At 47.1% G+C, this 21,630-nt stretch overlaps 2 protein-coding genes across 3 annotated transcripts in view; one reads left to right on the forward strand and one right to left on the reverse strand.

Moving 5' to 3' along the window:
- Nucleotides 1-6,839, forward strand: part of SLC45A4 (solute carrier family 45 member 4) — a 75,457-nt gene extending 68,618 nt beyond the window's left edge. The window contains exons 8-9 of one of the 2 annotated variants that reach the window (XM_060243183.1): nt 318-725; nt 6,757-6,839. In XM_060243183.1, the coding sequence (XP_060099166.1) occupies nt 318-683 (366 nt within the window). In that variant the 3' untranslated portion in view covers nt 684-725; nt 6,757-6,839. Of the gene's footprint in view, nt 1-317; nt 1,102-6,756 lie in introns of those variants that run through there. The other variant, XM_060243182.1, reaches the window with a different exon arrangement.
- A 12,808-nt stretch (nt 6,840-19,647) lies between these two features.
- DENND3 (DENN domain containing 3) overlaps nt 19,648-21,630 on the reverse strand; it is a 65,099-nt gene continuing 63,116 nt past the window's right edge. Inside the window, exon 23 of the mRNA XM_060243184.1 lies at nt 19,648-20,001. Within this exon, the coding sequence (XP_060099167.1) occupies nt 19,801-20,001 (201 nt within the window). The 3' untranslated portion in view covers nt 19,648-19,800. The remainder of the gene's footprint in view (nt 20,002-21,630) is intronic.

Genomic DNA, 21,630 nt, shown 5'->3' on the forward strand with positions numbered 1-21,630 from the left:
GTTGGACTCTGCACTGCAAGATGAATTTGGAGTAATATATCCATTGAAGATTGAAAATTTCTTCGGAGTGGAACGGGCATATTATTAGTGGGACTTTCCTTTTAACTATTTTGATACTGTTGTAAAAACTTGTTGATGCTTATGCACTTGTAGAATGAAATATTTTTCCTAGTGTAATTAAGTGTTTGATTTTTGGGGGCACAGTTGTTTTTGGTTGCTTAGCTATACTGTGCTGCCACTCTTTTCTCTTACTCTTCGCCCTCCAACTTGCAGCAGCGCACAAACTTTGACTGATATATTTCCTGTCTCTCTTTCAGTATATTCACCACAGCCCTGGAAACTCAAAGCGAGGCTTCGGCATAGACTGTGCCATCTTGTCCTGCCAGGTCTACATCTCCCAGATCCTGGTGGCCTCTGCTCTGGGAGGGGTGGTGGATGCTGTGGGCACAGTCCAGGTCATCCCCGTGGTGGCCTCGGTGGGCTCATTCCTGGGTTTCCTGACGGCCACCTTCCTGGTGATCTACCCCGATGTCGGCGAGAGTCCAAAGGAAGAGCAGAAAGGCTTGGCCCCTCCTCCCGAGGCGCCTGACAGCAACGGCGTGAGCGAGGAGAAACCCACCGTGATCAAGTTGTCTAGGAAAGAAGCTGTTTCGTCGGAAGTGGAAAGCGAATCGACCGTTTGAGCGAAAAATCACCTTCATTCGCACACATTCCAAGCCATTCAGGTGCATGAACCCAAACATTTGTTTCAAGTGAAATCTGAACATTCGAGGAACATCCTTTGCTGCAGTGGGTGGATGGTTCCTCATGGAAAACTGTTGATGAGATCCCATAGTTTTTGTGTAGCCTTGAATGCAGATCACTTTCTCTACAATCCAGAGGCTCTCCTCTCCTCGTGGCCTTTCTAACGAGGAGTCGTGCACCTGGGTTCTAAAGATAACGTTAACCAATTGGCAGGTTAAACTACCTTCTTGCATGTTTTAGTTTATTTTATTTTTTTTAACGTCATGGTAGTTTTTGAAAATGCTCAGTTATCCATTTGGACAAATTAAAATATGTATTTTGGTGATTTTTTTTTTAAGATGAAAATTGAAAGCAAAAGCGATTGCTGCAGCTTTTAATGCAGGGATTCCTCTGTTTCCATTCAGTTCTTTCACTCCCCTTCGAAACTCGCAAATTTTAATAGGCAAATCCGTTGTTTTGATCAAACGGTGTATTTTAGCGGCGCAATAATAGGTTGAAAGATGCAGTTCTTTTTGTTATTTTCTTCCCGTTGAACTGTAGTCTGGATTGCATTACATTTACTTCTCACACTTCTTTTCAACAGATCACTGCAGCTGCTGTGCAAACTGCTGTCAAATCGTCATTCATGTTATTTTTATCTGAGATTTTTTTTTTTCTTCAAGGACCTCCACCCCCAGCAGCTGCCACTCGCTGTAGTTTCTGAGATGTGCGATCTGTTTGTCAGAGATGGGGGAAGGTTATGGGGATGACGAGGGACTTGAGCATGCCTTGGGGAGCGGGTGGACTCCTGGAACATGCTTTGTCCATTTTGACCAATCAGCTGGTCAAGTTTAAATATATATATATTTTTTTCTTCTTGTGGCGTTTAAAGCCAGTCATCTCCTTCATGAGAAAGCTGCTTTGGAAAGAGGAGTCCCCGTTTCAGCAGCACTTTCAAATGGGTTGGGAGGGTTTCCCTTTGGCTTAGAAGGGGTTGTGGATTGCACTTTGTTGAATTTCCAGGCTGGAAATGGTGAAGGTGGAGTTTCAAAGGGTAGCTTGGCTACAGCGAGTGAAAACCAAAGGCCTACCTCTGACATTGCAGCCTCAAATAGTTGTAGTTTTGAGTTTTGGGGGGAGAGGGTTAAACGTGTCTTGAAACAGCTTTGGGCCTTAAGGAATTCAACATCTTCATATGCTGTACTTTTCCTTTGGTGGGGGGGGCGGCGTACGCCTTGCTGAACGATGTCCCTCACTTCCTTTTTGACCCCTTTTCTTGCCTCCACCCCCACCCACCACATGCTGCTTTAATTTAATCCTCGTTTCAGGACGAGAGCAGTAACATGCACGAGGGCACTGCTTGAATCCCTATTTGGACTCTTCGGCCAGGTTGGGACTGTAGATGGGCCGAGCTTGGATTACGCATCTGGTACACAATGAGGCTTCACTGCCTGTTGACGGATGCCCTTCGGAGCGGTCACCTCGAAGCGGGAGGGATCTCCCCATCGGAGCAGCAGTTGTGGCTGATTTGCTGTCCGAACATGGCAGATCAGGACCGCCCTAGCGATATTTTCTGCTGTCTCAAACTCATTTAAAATGCATGCTGTGAGCCATGCTGCCAGTATCGTCATTCAAAAGCAAATATCTATATACATATATACACTTATATATATACACATATATATTTCTGAATGAAAAGCAGTTTTTAATAACTTGAATTGCCAGTGTATTTTTTTAAAAGGTATGGCTGTACGAACAACACGGCTCAAGTGATAATCATCTGACCAACATCTTTGCGTAGTCTCGCCTCATCTTCTGTTTTGTTCCTTGGCTGCGAGTTTCTGTTCCGTCTTGTTCCTCTTTTTTTGATCTTCCATTGGGACTGAATAGGGTCTCCACAGGCCAGTGGAACTTCATGCAAGCTCTTTTTTGACATGGGAGTTTCACAGAATTGGTTTTTCAGCATTTGAGGGAAGACTTGAGTTTTACTTTTCCCTCTTAAATAGCTGCAGTTTAGATCCCAAGAATTTGTTCCAGGAACGGTAACTCCTGCCCCGAGTGCTACAGTGGCTTCCTCTTCTAACGAGAAGACTACTTCCATACATAGAATATATGCTGAAGGAACACACCACCGGTAGCGGAACAGATCCATGAGATCCGGCTCATTTTTGTGGAGCATTTGATTTGAAATCTGTTTCTCAAAAAGAATGAGAGGCTACCAAACTAATCCAATTATGGAGTGAGCAAAATTCGATTGTCTCCACCTCTGTTAGGATTTAATCGTGTTTCCCACACTGAATCGCGAGGTGCCCCTCATTTTACCACAGACCTGGCATTTCTTTCAAAAGCTCACTCAACACCTGTTTTAAATGGACATTACCTTGGGCATAATCCCCTAACTTGCTCTGAAAGGACCCCAGTAGAAACTCTCAGTGTCTTACAGGAATCCTCTGTATCTGCCCCGATTCTGAGAGGACCCGTCTTTTGGAAATTCCAACCTGGCTTCTCCCTCACCATGTCAGATGGTCCCTTAAACCAGTTGAAATCCCCTGAAATCCCAGCAAGCCTGTTTTGTGTTTCCGCTTCTTTCTTGTTTTGACCCACCTGGTTCATATGTCCAGGGTTAGGACGGCAATGTCGTTATTGCTCAGAGGACTTGACTCTTGGTAGGCTTATAAGAACCTGTCAAAATCTTGGCCTTCCATGAGTTCCTGTAACTGTCTAAGAATTTCAGTAGTTGCTGAAACACCATTTTGGTTTGACCGCTGGTCTGTGGAACACGGCCATCTTTTGGAAGCTCCCTGTGTCTCTTCCTTGCTAAAAGAACTCTGCCAGAATTTTACCTGTATCTCAGATTCTGGAGAGAAGGTGTATTCTGGAGGGGTGTAAAAGCCTCATTGGAGCACCATTAGCTTTGCCCTCTCAGCTGTTCCATCAGCAGAACCCTTTGTAGAATTTCTCTTCCTGGATCTGGCACGGGGTTTTAGGAATACCAAAATGTCTCCTATCACACCTCCTATCGTATCTTCAAGGAGAGACGTGCATTCCTTTGTCCGAGCAACATTAACACCCGAGACCAGCAATGCACAAAGAGCTGTGCGCAAATGATCGCTTTGTGCATCTTCTCCTCTTTGCGAGCCGCGTCTTGAAAACATCACTTGCAGTCTTTCCTTTTCACTCTCAAGCTTAAGCTGCAGCATGACTGAAGGAGAAGTGGGAGGCTCCGTTGGGGGAGTTGAGAGAACAGTGCGCTTCTCACAAGGGCTAGGAATGCAACTGCCAGGACTTCGGCAGCCAGCTCTGTGGTTCAGATTTGGGCGCGACGGAAGTGATGCTCAAGAGCGCTCCCTTGTGGGGATTTGCACATACCCAGCATCTCATTTAAGACTACCTGTGCGACACAGCTATGCCTGCTGGGCAGCTGATCATTGCACGTAGCCTCCCAGTTTTAAGGTTCCAGCAAATGCAAAACCCCACCTGTGAGTGTTTTCCCCCCAGCATTTAAATTGAGTGTGTTAACCAGCCTAGGTGCATTAGTTTTTGTCTCCCAGGGGATTCTGGGAGCTGTAGTTCTAAATCGGGCTAGGAGTCTTGGGAAGAGCCCTCAACATTCTGCCAAATCTACAACTTCCAAGGTTCCCTGGCAGTTGAGCTGGTTTATGCTTGAACCAGAGATGCACTCAGCTACTTGAAAATACTATGACTGATTTTTAAAAAGGAAGGGGGGGGGGCTTCCCTCTTTAATACATCCCATCTTTGCCTTCGGCTACCTTCTTTGGCATTAGGATTGACTTCTTGCATGGGGGATCTTGAATTCTTCTCTTCACCTCAGCCGCCTGGTCGTTCAGCCGACATCCCTCGTGCGGGTTTTTTATGGCTTATAAAAGGGTTGGATGTAATTCTTCCCAGAAACCTGCTAATTATGTCATCTTACCACATTTGAGACGGGTCTTTACATTTTAGGGTATCTTGGGGTGCGAGGATAAAAGCAATAACCTTTTTTCTAGAAATGGGTTCTTACGGTTTCACACACGGGATTTTACCCAAGTCGTCTTTTTAATACTTTTGCAGATCCCTTAAGTCTCGTGTTCTGTCATTTGGACTGCCCATCAGGGTGCAGAGAATCTTGGTCTACTTAAGAGGAGATGGGCTTGGGGGAGACAGAAGAGGCGCAGGCAACCATCATGAAGACCGGATTCTTCCAGGTCCCACCCAGCGCCTTTTCATTTAGCCCTTTCCTCGATAAAAGGTGGGCAGTCCCTGGCAAAGGATCTGCAAAGAAGGGTCGAGATCCTGTTGCTGAGAATCACCGCTGTCTTCTTTGTCAACTCCCAAGGAGAAACTAGACTCCATTTTGGATTTGAAGGAAGATAGGGTGTCTGGGGTGGGGGCGGTGCCGTCTTTCCGTCTCCCCTCTCTGGGTCTTCCACTGAGACCTGTCCAAGAGCGCTACGATAAGAGAGTTTGCCTGCAGCAAAACCGCACCACATACCTCGCCCAGACGTCCGCTGCAGTGGCCGCAATGTGGTCGCCTCCGTGACCTTTGTTCGAGAAGGCATTTTAAAGTTCCCTTCTGAGCCACAGAGGGAGGCTTCTTCTACATCTGTTTCCAAGAGACCGACTCTCCAGGGGCCTTCTGCCGAGAAGCACTTCTTGACTAGCTGAAACTCGCTGGAATATTTCCAGACATTTCTTTTCTGCAGTTCACTTGTGGGGGAGGGGCATTGTTTGGCATCCTTTGGCCATTAACCTGTCTTGTAGTTAAGTCACTGAAAGCTTTTTATGTGTTCAAGAAGGGAACGCTCAGTCTCAGCTGCATGCTGCTGTCCGCTGTACATTAGAGTCATTTTCACTCGTTTTTCTCACCACCCACCCACCACCCTGCTAGCAAGGGGCAAATGTCTGTCATTCCCCACGCTGCTGAAAAATCCCACGTGATTCTCTTCTCTCCAGCTCCCCCACAGTACACGTGGCAGCTTCAATGCCCAACACATCTTTTTTTGGGGGGTGGAAGGGAATTATTGGTGTGCATTAATTTACAGCTGTCATTTACTTTCTGTTAATAGGGCAACTAAAAGTAAAGGACACCAGATGTTACGCAGATGTGGAAAGCGACTCTGGCTGTGGTTATGGGAGATACCGATGTTTTTGGTCATCTCCTATCAGTGGATTGCTAGTCTAGCCAGGGTGGTTCTAAAGTGAAGATTTATGCAAGAAAACACCATACTACAGATGTTGGTGGTGGTGTTTTTTTGTTTTGTTTTTAGAGCATTGAAACAGATACTCTCTCACACATACAGAACTCCTAGTTGAGTTCAGCGTCGTTTCCATGTTGCACCCAAAAATAAAACTTTAATTTTCAGGTGTTCTTTTGACCAGATCACTTGTTATGCCACTGTTTTTCTTCGTGTGAGAGAGTCTCGGGAGGGGAATTTTGAGAGCCCAGACAATCTGCTGTGAGGGGAGACAGTTAAATGCACACTGGCAGTTACATTCACACGCTTTTATGGCTTTTGAGAATAGGAACAGCCCCCCTCAAACAAATTAACTTGTGTTCCGAACAATTTGCAGAGAAGGGCTAGTTCTGCAGCCAGGGGAACGAGGGGGCCGGGAATCTTGTATTTGCAATAACAAAAGAAAAATGTAAATGTTTTTCTGCACATCTGAACGCTTGCAAAAATTGCTGTTTGCCAAGGCCGTGGCTCCCACAGGCTGACCTTGGAGCAAGCTGTATGAATAACCTATCTGTGGAGACCTGCATCATGGGGCCCCTAGCTGGATTTGCTCCTTAGAAGATTCTTGAAAAGGGGAGGGGGGGGGCTTCCAGCAGAGGTGGCTTCTCTCTGTCATTATACATCGCCGTGGAAGAAGCTGCAACTGTTGGAGGAAGTTCCTTCTAAATGTTTCTGGTGTGGTCTCCAAAACCTCTCGAGGTTTGTACCAGGTAACCCTGATGGAATCTCTCAAGGGTTCTCGCTGTAGCCCGAAAACTGACCCCCGTGCCTTGATTTCTCTTTTCCCCTTTTGCATCAGATTTTCTTGCCTGACTGGTTAGATGACCGGACATCGACACAGCTTTTCTCCTGAAAGGCAGAGGCCCTAACGATAGGCATATTTTTCCCCTACTAGCTGCCCATGAGAAGAGTCTCTGAGTAAATACATTTCCTAGCAAAATTCAGCATCTCTGTAGATGTATCTTCAGTCTTCACGCCTATAAGAGCTGTCGTCACACTGATCAACTTTTAAATGTCCCGCCCGCCTCTCTTTCCAAATGTTTTTTTTAAAACTCCCCTAAAAGATATAAAGATTTGGACCCTTCTGCTTCGACCCTCACCCGTGTTAGTGTTCAGTTCCAAAACACAGACTGTGAGGTTTTTTTAATTAAAAAAAAATTCAAGACAAGCATAATATTCTTCTGGGTGTGTAAAGTGATTTGAGCAGTTTGAGTGGATCCAGAGAAGCGGGGTCCTTTCTCTCAGCCGCAACACGGACATTAAACTTTCTCGGTGGCCAAACAGCCAGCCGATTTCTTTAAAAAAAAAACTATACACCTCGTGTGGTGAAAAAGCTGCATCTAGCCATCTCATAATGAAAAAATATAAGAAAGAATAGTATAAATATATATATATATATATATTTAGTTCCATTGTGAACTGGCCATAACGACGACTCCTTTTTTATCAACTTATTAAGTTGGGGCACTCTGCTAGCTCTTGCTGAGTTTAGCAATGTTTATAAGCGTGTGTTAAACACATAAATGTTTAAGTTTTCACGAGGAAAAAAAGAGATAAGCGAGTAATCTGACCGATGAATGTGTCTGCGTGAATCCGATGGCGCCGTGGGCCTGGAAGGGGGGGGGGCGTTGATTTCAACACGAAGCTTTTTTTTTTCTTTTTTCTGGTTTTTAAGTAAAAACGACTTTGTTGCATGGGAAACAGTTTAACTGTTCTGCACTTTTTGGTCTGTTTGTATAATTATTTTTTTCCATATATGGATAGGGAAAAAAGGCTGAATGTAGATTTTAAGAAAAACAACAAAAAACCACTATTTCACATTTGCATTGTGTTCGATCCATCGTTCTCCAGTTCAATCTTAATAAACATTTCAATACGAGCCAGAGGGGTCAGAGTTTGGTGTCTTTGCAGAAAGGGCCTTGACTGTGTGACAGAGCATCAGTTTTGGCAGGCCGAAAATCCCCTTTGCAAGTAGAAGGTCCCAACGGGTTGGATCCCCTGAAGCAGGCGGCTTCTATTCTTACAGGCCCCCGTCACTCCAGTGGGTATGTGACTGTCAGTAGAGAGATACAGACTTGGCTGTGGCTGTGGTTCAGTAGGAGACCATCGGCTTGGTATGCAGAGACGTCCTGGGTGCCGTCCCCAGAATCTCTGCTTTTGGCAGTAGGTGATGCGAAAGACCTCTGAAGGGGGGCCTCACTTCACAAAGGATGTGGACAGAACGGAGCAGCTTCAGAGAAGAGCTGTGAGGATGATCAAGGGCCTGCAGATGAAGCCCTTTACACAGATCCCTGTATTCCGTGAAATCTCTCTGCTTCCCCACTTTCTCCACTTAAGAGGATCTTCTTCCAGAGACCCGGAGCGCTGCTGCCAGTCAGAGCAGACGACAGCAATCTTGACAGGTCTGACTTGCTGCAAAGCAGCTTGCTGTGCTCAAAGAACAGAGAGTGCTGCTGTTTCAGGACTGAAGGGAAAAGATCTCCCTTGGGCACATGTTGGCTGGCTGGGTCCAGAGAACAGGCAGTCACCCTCTTTTCCCCTTCCTCATAACTCTCCCCAGGCTGCTGACTAATTGTAAGCTAGTCTGCCGTCTCCTCGACTCAGGGTTCTTCCTAGGAAGAGAGAGCCAGTTTGGTGCAGTAAAGTGTGCAGACTCTTATCTGGGAGAACCGGGTTTGATTCCCCACTCCTTCACTTGCAGCTGTTGGAATGGTCCTGAGTCAGCCATAGCTCTCACAGAGTTGTCCTTGAAAGGGCAGCTTCTGTCAGAGTCCTCTCAGCCCCACCCACCTCACAGGGTATCTGTTGTAGGAGGGGTGGGAGATAAAGGAGATTGTGAGCCACTCTGAGACATTGCGATTCAGAGTATAGGGTGGGATATAAATCCAATATCATCATCATCATCTTTTTGGTGCTCAGCAAAGAGTGAAGCTGCTTCCAAGAATTTATAGGCATTAAAATAGTAATTGCAGAAAGCTGGTTGCTATGGGGCCAGGATCTGGCTGCTCCCCTCTGGCTTTCGAGAGGTGCTCTCATTCGCAGGACAAAAGCCATTCCTCCAAAGCAGAAGAGCCTATTAAAATAAGGTGAGGAACGAATGCCTGGGAAGAGGCTCCGTGAGCCTCCGTGCTTGACCTTTGCAATGCTTTTGTGAGGATTTCTTTAGGCCAACTGCTGAAGCTCAGCGGAGAAAGGAAAGTCTCCACTGAAGTGCCTCCGCTTCCCCTTTTCCACAGACGGAGGCCACTCCAGCTGCCTGGAGCGCTTCATGGCCTCTCGCAGGCCAATTTCAAAAGTGTTCTTTATCGCAGCAAGGCAGAGGCTCCATATCAGGATCCCACAACCGGATCTGGCTGCCACCCCAGGCGGGCGCTTTCCTCCTTGCAGAGAAAGCTGGGGGTGATTGATAGCCCAGGGGCTCCTGCTCTTCTGCAGCTGAACTGGCAAAGCTGAACCTCTTGCTGTCCTCCTTTTGCTCTGCCTTTTCTTCGGGGGGGGGGGCGTGGCTCAGTGTGCAGAACGTCCAGGTTCAGTTTCCCAACCCCTGGGCCGTGAACCGGTCCGTGGCCTGTTAGCAACTGGGCCATGAGCTGTATAATTATTTCATTATATATTACAATGTAGCAATAATAATATGATGATGATGATGAAGAAGACCAAGACGATGACAACATTGGATTTATATCCTACCCTCCACTCCGAATTTCAGAGTCTCAGAGTGGCTCACAATCTCCTCTACCTTCCCCCCACCCCCAAACAGACACCCTGTGAGGTAGATGAAGATATTGGATTTATATCCCGCCCTCCCCTCTGAAGAGTCTCAGAGTGGCTCACAATCTCCTTTACCTTCCTCCCCCACAACAGATACCCTGTGAGGTAGATGAAGATATTGGATTTATATCCCGCCCTCCACTCCGAAGAGTCTCAGAGCGGCTCACAATCTCCTTTCCCTTCCTCCCCCACAACAGATACCCTGTGAGGTAGATGAAGATATTGGATTTATATCCCGCCCTCCACTCCGAAGAGTCTCAGAGCGGCTCACAATCTCCTTTACCTTCCTCCCCCACAACAGATACCCTGTGAGGTAGATGAAGATATTGGATTTATATCCCGCCCTCCACTCCGAAGAGTCTCAGAGCGGCTCACAATCTCCTTTCCCTTCCTCCCCCACAACAGACACCCTGTGAGGTAGATGAAGATATTGGATTTATATCCCGCCCTCCACTCCGAAGAGTCTCAGAGCGGCTCACAATCTCCTTTACCTTCCTCCCCCACAACAGATACCCTGTGAGGTAGATGAAGATATTGGATTTATATCCCGCCCTCCACTCCGAAGAGTCTCAGAGTGGCTCACAATCTCCTTTCCCTTCCTCCCCCACAACAGACACCCTGTGAGGTAGATGAAGATATTGGATTTATATCCTGCCCTCCACTCCGAAGAGTCTCAGAGCGGCTCACAATCTCCTTTCCCTTCCTCCCCCACAACAGACACCCTGTGAGGTAGATGAAGATATTGGATTTATATCCCGCCCTCCACTCCGAAGAGTCTCAGAGCGGCTCACAATCTCCTTTACCTCCCCCCCCCCCAACAGACACCCTGTGAGGTAGATGAAGTTATTGGATTTATATCCCGCCCTCCACTGCGAAGAGTCTCAGAGAGGCTCACAATCCCCTTTACCTCCCCCCCCCAACAGACACCCTGTGAGGTAGATGAAGATATTGGATTTATATCCCGCCCTCCACTCCGAAGAGTCTCAGAGTGGCTCACAATCTCCTTTCCCTTCCTCCCCCACAACAGACACCCTGTGAGGTAGATGAAGATATTGGATTTATATCCCGCCCTCCACTGCGAAGAGTCTCAGAGCGGCTCACAATCTCCTTTACCTCCCCCCCCCCAACAGACACCCTGTGAGGTAGATGAAGATATTGGATTTATATCCCGCCCTCCACTGCGAAGAGTCTCAGAGCGGCTCACAATCTCCTTTACCTCCCCCCCCCCAACAGACACCCTGTGAGGTAGATGAAGATATTGGATTTATATCCCGCCCTCCACTGCGAAGAGTCTCAGAGCGGCTCACAATCTCCTTTCCCTTCCTCCCCCACAACAGACACCCTGTGAGGTATATGAAGATATTGGATTTATATCCTGCCCTACACTGCGAAGAGTCTCAGAGCGGCTCACAATCTCCTTTACCTCCCCCCCCCCCAACAGACACCCTGTGAGGTAGATGAAGTTATTGGATTTATATCCCGCCCTCCACTGCGAAGAGTCTCAGAGCGGCTCACAATCTCCTTTCCCTTCCTCCCCCACAACAGACACCCTGTGAGGTAGATGAAGATGTTGGATTTATATCCCACCTTCCATTCCGAAGAGTCTCAGAGCAGCTCACAATCTCCTTTACCTTCCTCCCCCACAACAGACACCCTATGAGGTAGATGAAGATATTGGATTTATATCCCGTCCTCCACTGCGAAAAGTCTCAGAGCAGCTCACAATCTCTTTTACCTTCCTCCCCCACAACAGACACCCTGTGAGGTGGGTGGGGCTGGAGAGGGCTCTCACAGCAGCTGCCCTTTCAAGGACAACCTCTGCTAGAGCTATGGCTGACCCAAGGCCATGCTAGCAGGTGCAAGTGGAGGAATGGGGAATTAAACCCTGTTCTCCCAGATAAGAGCCTGCACACTTAACCACCACACCAAACTAATAGAAATAAAGTACACAATTTTATCATCTCTAAACCACTGCCCCACCCCCAGTCCCTGGGAAAATTGTCTTCCACAAAACCGGTCCCTGGAGCCAAAAAGGTTGGGGACCGCTGCCCTAGCATCTCTGGCTTTAAGAATCTTACAGTAGGTGATGTGAAAGACCTCTTCCGGAGACCCTGGGAGAGTCCCTGTCAGTCCATGTAGGCAATACTGACCTTGATGGACCAAGGGTCTGGTTTGGCAGAAGGCAAATTCATGTGTTCACTTCCATGTGTTCTTGGCAGTGAGGACAATGAATCCGATAACCTCTTGCATAGATAGCCACATGAAGGATACAGCCTTTTTTTTTTGCTTCCAGGAAACCAGAATTCTGAAGATTGTCTGTGAGCCGAATCCTGGTTTCACAGACTAACCCGAGGGAGAATAACTCTGTCAGAGCTGTTCTGCTCAAAAGCAATTCTTGGTGAGCTCTCTCAGTCCCACCCACCTTACAGGGTGTCTGGTGTGGGGAGGGGAAGGGAAAGGAGATTGTAAGCCACTCTGAGACTCCAAGTGACAGGCAGGGTATCAATCTAATCGCCGCCTCTTCTCCTCGCCTGGCCTCTCTTTCTTGCTCACAAGCCAATGCAGGAAGTTATTGGTAAATCAACGGCACCCTCTGCTGTTGGAAGAAAAGCATTTGAAATGCCGAATCCTATCTGATGGCAAATTTCCCTCTGATAACTTCTACAAATCATCCAACACTCAGTTGCCTCTAAAAATCAATGACCCCACCCACTAAGAGTGGGGGGTGCCTTTGCATAACCGAGACTCTCATTCAGAGAAAAAGTGGGTTCGGAAATATAATAGTCTTTCCAAATAAAACCCTGTGTATTGGCTTTTCAGATGGCCCACTTCATAAGAAGAGATGTTGGATCAGGTCAATAAGTTCATCCAGTCCAACACTCTGGATCATACAGTGGCCAAAACCCAGGTGCCACCAGTGGGAGGCAGTACTCCAGAAGCCCCTCCCACTGTTCTCCCCTAAGCACCAAGAATACAGAGCATCGCTGACCCACTTCAAATGAACTTCCTTGAGAGTTGCCAACCTCCAGGTGAGTGACAGAAGAAAACCCCAAAGAGTTCTGTGATAACCAGCCTCAGCACAGAAAACAATATTCAAGTAATCTTAGAAAAATTCACCACATTCTATTAACACTCTCATACAAAGTATTTTTCCAAAGTTATACCCTGATAAACACCATATAAAGTGATAAAGGACATAGATAGATACAAAAGCAGTCCAATCCTGGAAAATATTCAAAAAACGCCCTTCAAAGGAATCCCCGATCCAGTTCCTGAGACCACGGGATGATGCAAAAATCACAATGTTAAATAGCCTTGTGTATGATAGTCTTGAAACACAACAGAACACTGCGACGAGGTAGTACTTTTATCTTTCCTTGTTTTGATAGAAGCTTTGACCAGCTGTGTTAGTAAATGTCACAATTAAAATAATTATACCTGCAACAATACATACCTTTCCAATAGATATCAGAACAAGGCAAGATTCCACAACTTTTGCACACAATCAAGTTTCAATTTACAGGTCTTGCACCAGAAACAAGGCTCTTACCACCAGGTAAGAGCAGGTAAAATACTTGCCAGCAGGTGGAGAATTACAACTGAGCTCCAGACTAAAAGGATCAGTTCCCCTAGCAAAAATAGCAACCTTGGAGGGCGGACACTATGGGATTGTCTCCTGCTAAGGTCCCTCGCCGAACCCCTACATCTCCAGGAGTATCCCAATTTATAGTTGGCAACCCCACCTGGAACTGGGGCTTTCAAGTTATGGTGTCGCAGAAACAAAATTCCCTGTGAGGCTGTTACACAAAGAGATGGTCTCCTCAGGAGCTGGGGGGAAATTAGTTTTTAAAAGAGACAAAGCGGGGGTGGGGGGTATCACTAGGATTCCCCACAAGGGAACTCTCAAAATAAACCAGGCAGATGTTCAACTGGAAATATTTTTATTGAAGGAGAATAAAAGTTGAGAAAACACATACCAACATGCTGAAAACATAGGCAAGGCTAGCTAAGGGGGGAAAGGGGAGGAAGTAATTTCGGAAGGCTTTAATGATCAATCTCAAAGAAAGAGGTCTGCAAAAACAGCCAGCATTTCACAGAGGGAGAAGAAAAGGCCCAGATTTTGGGGTTCATCCAAGAACACACACACACTACACCAGTGGTGAGGTCTTGATCTAGGACAAAATGCTTCCTGGGGCAAGTTGACGTATTTGCCCCACGACCAATAACTTGATGGGTTTTTTTGAAATGGACAATGATTTGGGAGAAGATGGGTTTTTCTGAGGTGGACTATAGGTGTAAATGGGGTTTGATGACCCTGTAAGTACTGGATGGGAAAAAGCTACCAGCTTTGGTGAACAGAATCAAGCTGTGCTTAATTAGGGTGCAGAGAAGTGAAGCTGGGTGTTGACGAGATAAAAGTCCAAGGTGAGTCAACAGGTTCTGGGGAGACCCGTTGTCTTATATTATGTCTGTCTCCAGGTTATGGAGGCGGTTGTAGGCTAGCCAGCCATTCATACTCACTTCTAAACTATATGTCCTGGCTTGTCTCTGACTGTCCATTTTGTCATTTTGGGCCACTTAAATTTGAAATGACTTCCAAGCTTACACACACAATTTTTAAAAAAGAGGGAGATGTGGGGAAGAGATAAGGCCAAGCCAGGTTGGGAAGTTCATGGCTACTTGGGGAGGAGCCTGAGAAGTTTGGGAGGGGAAGGACATCGGCGGGGGGGGGGGTATAATGCCATAAAGGCCACCATCCAAAGCTGCCTTTCCCCCCAGGGGAACAGATCTTTCTAGGCTAGAGTTCAGGTGGCATTTCAGATCTCCTGCTCCCACCTGAAGGTTGGTAGCCCATGAAGGGTTTTGACTGCTGGAAGGAAGAGGCGGCAGCTGAGCTGGCTGCAGACAGAAAGGTGGAGCATCATTTGACCACGAGAGAGCACAATTTCGAGGCACTGTGGGGACTCGAGCCAACTGGTCTTGGGTGCAGCACAGGATTGCCAGACAGGAAGGGATTTCAGTATTCGAAGCAGACCAGCGCATGAACAAGTGTATTTACTTGGGAGGCTAGGAAGGACTGTATTTTAGCAACAGTATACAGGGGGAACTCTAGCTGGATGGCTCACACTAGCTGGATTTGTCAGACCTCAGAAGGTAAGCTGGGTCAGCTCTGGTTAGTACTTGGCTAGGAGACCACTAAGGATGTCCAGGGTTGCAACAGTCACCACCTCTGAACGTCTCTTGCTTTGAAAATCCCCATGAAGGACTGCCGCAAGTCGGCTGTGACTTGAGAGCACTTTCAGCACACACGCATACAAAGGAAGCAACTTGACTTGGCGACCCACTGAATGCAAGAAGCGGAGGAGAGAAGATAAAGCAAAAGGCTTTGTGGACATTGGCATGGAATAACGAGTGTACAGGTAGGCAGCGTGGGAAGAAAGGTTTTAATCTTGAATTCCCCCCGTTTGAGAGAGCTAACGAGACGCGATGATGCTTCCTGAATCGTTTTTGCATAAGAGCCAGCGTGGTGCAGAACTCAAAATGTTACATTCAGGGAGATCTGAGTTCATATGCTGAACTTATTGGGTGATATCGGGCTGATCATTCTCTCAGCACCTAACCCAACTCCCCGGGATACTGTGAGGATAAAATGGGGAAAGGGAAAATGGTGTGTGCTGCTTTGAGCTTCTTAGAGAAAGGGAAGCAAAACGTGTACTAGATATATAGATATTAGTGTCTTTCATTGTTATTGAACTCTTGTCTTAACTATTTATTATATCATATAGCACAAGGGGCAGAAAGGCAGACTGAAAATGCCAAAACTAAGACACAGCAACCACAGCGTCCCATTACTGCCACCCAACCTATCATGTGCCATAAGACTGAAAGCAGCAAGACAAGGAACAGGAAAACGCATGCAGTGGTTGCTGGAGGTTCCTTCCGCTAGCGCCAGGGGCACTTCCCCCCTCCCCCTGCAGGCATCCCACACTGGGGGCCCCCCTCCCTCCCTCCCTCAAGAGCTGCACTTCAAAGAACTCAGGAGGCTCAAATGGGAACATTTTGTCCTTCCAGGGGGATCCAGCTCTTAGAAAGGAACATGTTGAAGTCTTGAGGAATTGTCAGATATTGTTGACGGCTTCCACCTGGTCCCTCTGGCTGTAAGACGGCTCATGTGGTTTGCCCTAGGCTCCCTCCAGCCATTGCCGTGGGAAGGTTTGTCTTATTCTGGTAGGATTGGCATAAGGGAGCAGCCAAACTCAGGAACACAAGAAGCTACATTCTACTGAAGCAGACCCCTTCGTCCACCAAGGTCAGTATTGTTGTAGTTTGGTGTAGTGGTTAAGTGAGCGAACTCTTATCTGAGAGAACCGGATTTGATTCCCCACAACACAAGTGGAGGACTTGCAGCTGCTGGCATGGCCTTGGGTTAGCCACAGCTCTTGCAGAGTTGTCCTTGAAAGGGCAGCTTCTGTAAGAGCTCTCTCAGCCCCACCTATCTCACAGGGTTTCTGTTGTGAGGGAAGAAGGTAAAGGAGATTGTAAACTGCTCTGAGATTCAGAATGAAGGGCGGGGTATAAATCTTCTATTGCCTACTCAGACTGTCAGAAATCTTGCACATCGTCTAGTGCCTGGAACTTTTAACTGGAGATGCCGGGGACAGAACCTGGGACCTTCAGCATGCCAGGCAAGAGGCTCTGAAACTCAGCTGAGGCCAATCCCAACTCATGCCTGGGTTCCTTAGCATTATTTCTCAGACACGGCAGAGAGGCCAGCAGCACCACTAGTGAACCCTGCAGGCAACCATGAAAAAGATCAGCTGTACCTCCCACATTTTTCATTTCTGATTTTTCTGCAAACTTGGAGAGTCCCCCAAGTTTGCAGGAAAAGGTTTAGTGTCAGCGTGGCCCCAATCCGAAAATGTAGGTATCTGCAGATGGGGGCCACACATTGCTCTCATTGTTTCCTCTAAGCCGAGTTAGCGTGAGTTAGCTCAGGTTTTTTAGCTTCTGGCTCACTCACACATTCTTCTCTTAGCTCAGGAAAAATGGCCCCAGAAGCAAACTAATGCAGTAGCTCACAACTTTAACGCCAGCAGCGCACAAAGCAGACTTGTCACTCACAGGACTCCACCACTTTGCCTTAGAGGGAGCACTTGTTTGTATTAGATATACAGATTAAAATTCACATTAAGTCCTGGCTGGCCTGATCGTGTGCAGGCTGTCGTTTTGAATGCAAACGAGTGAATCCAAATTCGGTCTGAATTCTGCAGACAGACTCTAAGCTCCACCTCGGCTGGCCGTTCCCAACACAAATGTCCCCATAAATTAACACAGGAAGGCTCAATCCAGCATGTTTTATTATGACACTGACATTCGTCTGTTAGTTACACGTAATATATGACATTAGTAGTTTATGACACTTGCCCACCGACCGTTCATTAAACTGCTTGCAGTAAGAACACTTTTTCTATCTTTACAATATTTTATTGTACTCTACCTCAACGTGAACTTACCACTGCCTTGTAAACTTAGGGGGAGGTGTTTGTGAAGTTCCTGCCTTGTGCAGGGGGCTGGACTAGATGACCCTGGGGGTCCCTTCCAACTCTAGGATTCTATGACACGGTCAAGAGGCGTTGCAGCTTCCCTTCAGGCCCATTACCTGTTTTAAAAAGGATTTAGTGAGGCGGGGGGAATATTCCCATTTCACCTAGACCCACTAGCTTTTGTAGGCGCAACCAGGGCTTTTTTTGTAGCAGGAACTCCTTTGCATATTAGGCCACACCCCCTGATGTAGCCAATCCTCCAAGAGCTTGGAATTCTAGCAAGAGCTCCTTTGCATATTAGGCCACACCCCCTGATGTAGCCAATCCTCCAAGAGCTTGGAATTCTAGCAGGACCTCCTTTGCATATTAGGCCACACCCCCTGATGTAGCCAATCCTCCAAGAGCTTAGAATTCTAGCAAGAGCTTCTTTGCAAATTAGGCCACACACCCCTGATGTAGCCAATCCTCCAAGAGCTTGGGATTCTAGCAAGAGCTCCTTTGCATATTAGGCCACACACCCCTGATGTAGCCAATCCTCCAAGAGCTTAGAATTCTAGCAAGAGTTCCTTTGCATATTAGGCCACACCCCCTGATGTAGCCAATCCTCCAAGAGCTTGGAATTCTAGCAAGAGCTCCTTTGCATATTAGGCCACACCCCCTGATGTAGCCAATCCTCCAAGAGCTTGGAATTCTAGCAAGAGCTCCTTTGCATATTAGGCCACACCCCCTGATGTAGCCAATCCTCCAAGAGCTTGAAATTCTAGCAAGAGCTCCTTTGCATATCAGGCCACACCCCCTGATGTAGCCAATCCTCCAAGAGCTTGAAATTCTAGCAAGAGTTCCTTTGCATATTAGGCCACACCCCCTGATGTAGCCAATCCTCCAAGAGCTTGGAATTCTAGCAAGAGCTCCTTTGCAAATTAGGCCACACACCCCTGATGTAGCCAATCCTCCAAGAGCTTACAGGGCTCTTAGTACAGGGTCTACTGCAAGCTCTTGGAGGATTGGCTACATCAGGAGGTGTGGCCTAATATGCAAAGGTGTTTCTGCTACAAAAAAAAAAGCCCTGGGGGAAACTCAGTTGGGAGCGCCAGCCCTGGAAGAGGACATCAGCCAGAGGAAAGAGGAGCAGATTGCAATTTGATACCAGACATCTTTACGTGATGACATCGTAACTGACAGGCATGTTTTTTAAAAGGCACGTGACATGCTAAGTCAGAGCACTTAAAAGGGTGGAAGAGCTTTGTGTGTTGCGCACAAACCAGAGTGCTGTTAAAAATAACCCCTTTCCATCGAATCGAAAGCGTATCGATCACATGGGACAGCAGTCTGACCTTGAGAGCATCAGCCAGTCCCGCATTCACAAGAGCTGCCGTCTTTAGAAGACCAGCGTGAGCTCCTTCACCCCACGGGCACTGCTGTTTCACAAGGCAGTTCCAGAAGGCAGCCATGTTGGTTCTCAGTAGAACAGCTAGATTCGGGTCCACCAGCACCTTCGAGACCAAGAGAGGACTGCTGTTTTGAAAGAGCAGGGTTCAAATCCAGCAAGATTTCCAGACATGAGCCTTGGCTGTCGATGGGAGCTCTTACTGCCAAAAGCTCACCTCCCAAAAATCTTGTTGGGCTTGAAGGTGCTGCTGGATTTGAACCCAGATCTTCCAAGGCAGCAGCACTCTGCAAGAGTGCACCACATTTCGTATGTTGTCTAGACACTTGGAGGGAACGATCCATTTTGATGGAGAAGCCCACTGGCTGCAGGAGTTCCAGGAGCTGATCCAAGCGTTCACAAGATCGAGTCGCCAGGAGCGTACCGCTTCTGTTTCAACCCCCTCGCCTAACTCGGCAGATTCCATGGAATCAATAAACGCTGGTGACACGTTTAAACGAGAACGGGAGGACACGTCAGCCTGCCAAAACTTTTCCAGATGAACCTCAGTGCTACATCATCCAGAAACGAACTGCCATGCTACATCATCCAGAAGATTCTGTATTTCAGGAAGCACTGGATTGCAGCTGCTGGACCAGAGTACGTATTGGTTTAGTCTAACAAAAGTTTACCACTAACTCTGCATAGGGCCCGCCCCCAGACTGTTCGACACCCTTTGCAAGGTTAACTTCTGGTGCCTCCCCCACCACACACTGATAACATCACCGTGTTACGTGGGGGCACCCAATTCGGCCCCAGAAGGCCGGCGCCCTAGGCGATTGCCTAATTTGCCCAGTGGCAGGGCCAGCCTTGCCTCTGCAAATAACTTCAAGCAAAAAAGCATAATCCGACATTACAAATTACCCAGCGATTTCCCAGTCATGTTTTCGAGGTTCTTGTTCGACAGGCCGGTTCTGGGTCATCAAAACTATAAGTAGTGATCTTTCCTTCTGCTGCTTCATAGTTCAGTAACGTAATTGCACCGAATACTGTTCTAATAAATTAAAAACACTGAAGAATAAAACACACACAAAGGACTGAAGCTAACAGAATCCCACCCCCTTCTTGTATCCGAGGCTTAAAACTGTGAAAACTTTTGAGCCTATTCGACCTTCCAGATGGCAATCTTCCCTTCCTCCTTCCCGGAGCCGCTGAGAATGTATCTGTCCTCAGCAGAGCAGAGAGCCTTCACCATGTCAATGTGCCCGACCAGCTCCTTCTCCACGGTTTTCTTTTCGGCATCGACCACGTAGATCTTTCCTTTGATTCTGCCTTGAGAGAGTCCTCTGCCACCAACCCACATCTGAAAAACAGAGCTATCCTTTAAAGGGCTGCCTTTCCGCTGGGTGTCTTTACACGTTACAAAACTCAGACACTTTTTTTATTTACTACTTTATTTGCTGTTTAGTTAACAGTCCTAAATGAAGAGCTAGAATGGAGTGCTGTTGCACCGTAGAGATCAATGAGATGTTGGGGGTATACGCTTTTGAGACTAAAAGCTCCCTTTGCCCAAAGGGAGTGACTATTAGCCTCAAGGTATAGTATAGATCAGGGGTGTCAAACTCATTTGTTATGAGGGCCGAATCTGACATAAATGAGACCTTGTTGAGCCAGGGCTCAGGCCGGGCCATATGTGTACCTATTTAAGATTAGGTAGCAGAGGTAGCAGTTCTGGAACAACTGTCATCCTGAGAATATGAGTAACATCTGATTTGTTAGCACCAACTGTAGATTGTTTAAACTTGTACTGTTTAATGGTTTTATTGATTTTATGACTGCAATTATAGTTTACAATGATTTGATGTCAGTCGCCCTGAGCCCACCTCAGCAGGGAGGGCGGGCTATAAATTGAATTAAACATAAACTTTATAAAGGACATAAGAACATAAGAGAAGCCATGTTGGATCAGGCCAATGGCCCATCCAGTCCAACACTCTGTGTCACACAGTGGCCAAAAAAATTATATATACACACACACACACATATATATATATATACCGTGGCTAATAGCCCCTGATGGACCTCTGCTCCATATTTTTATCTAACCCCCTCTTGAAGCTGCCTATGCTTGTAGCCGCTGCCACCTCCTGTGGCAGTGAATTCCACATGTTACTCACCCTTTGGGTGAAGAAGTACTTCCTTTTATCCATTTTAACCTGACTGTTCAGCAATTTCACTGAATGCCCATGAGTTCTTGTATTGTGAAAAAGGGAGAAAAGTACTTCTTTCTCTACTTTCTCCATCCCATGCATTATCTTGTAAACCCCTATCATGTCACCCTGCAGTCGACGTTTCTCCAAGGACACAGAAAAACGCAATTAAAGATTTTTTAAAAACTTAAAACATTAGCACTTGTTGGTCTTAAAGGTGCTTTTGTTGTATTTCTCCCATGGGATCCAGGGAACTGGGCAAAGGAAGCTCTGGCTCTTTCCTTCCTTCTCCAGGGAATCAGGAGGGAAGGAGCCTCAGCCAACGAAGAAAATAGAGGCTATTCTCTGTAACTCCTGTGCGATTGAGCAAGCCTGGCAAAGCAAGTTGAGATGCAGAAGGGAGCAAGAGAGAGGGAGAAGGAAGCAAATGACAGCCAGTTGCTCGGGGGCCTGATAGGAGCCCTCTGGGGACCTAATTCGGCCCCCGGGATGCACGTTTGACACCCCTGGTATAGATGGAACACTATTATGTCTGGAGCAGCAATGCTCTGTATCCTTGGTGTTTCAGGGGGTCATGGTGGGAGGGCTTCTGGGCCTCCTGATGGCACCTGGGTTTTGGCACAGTGTGACACAATGTTGGACTGGATGGGCCATTGGCCTGATCCAACATGGCTTCCCTTATGTCTGGGGCAATGATGCTCTGTATTCTTGGTGCTTGGGGAGGGCAAACAGTGGGAAAATTTCTGGAGTTTTAGCTCCAGTGACGGACTTCCTGATGGCAT

Source organism: Heteronotia binoei, chromosome 7, assembly GCF_032191835.1.
Source record: "Heteronotia binoei isolate CCM8104 ecotype False Entrance Well chromosome 7, APGP_CSIRO_Hbin_v1, whole genome shotgun sequence".
Classification (NCBI taxonomy): Eukaryota; Metazoa; Chordata; class Lepidosauria; order Squamata; family Gekkonidae; genus Heteronotia; species Heteronotia binoei.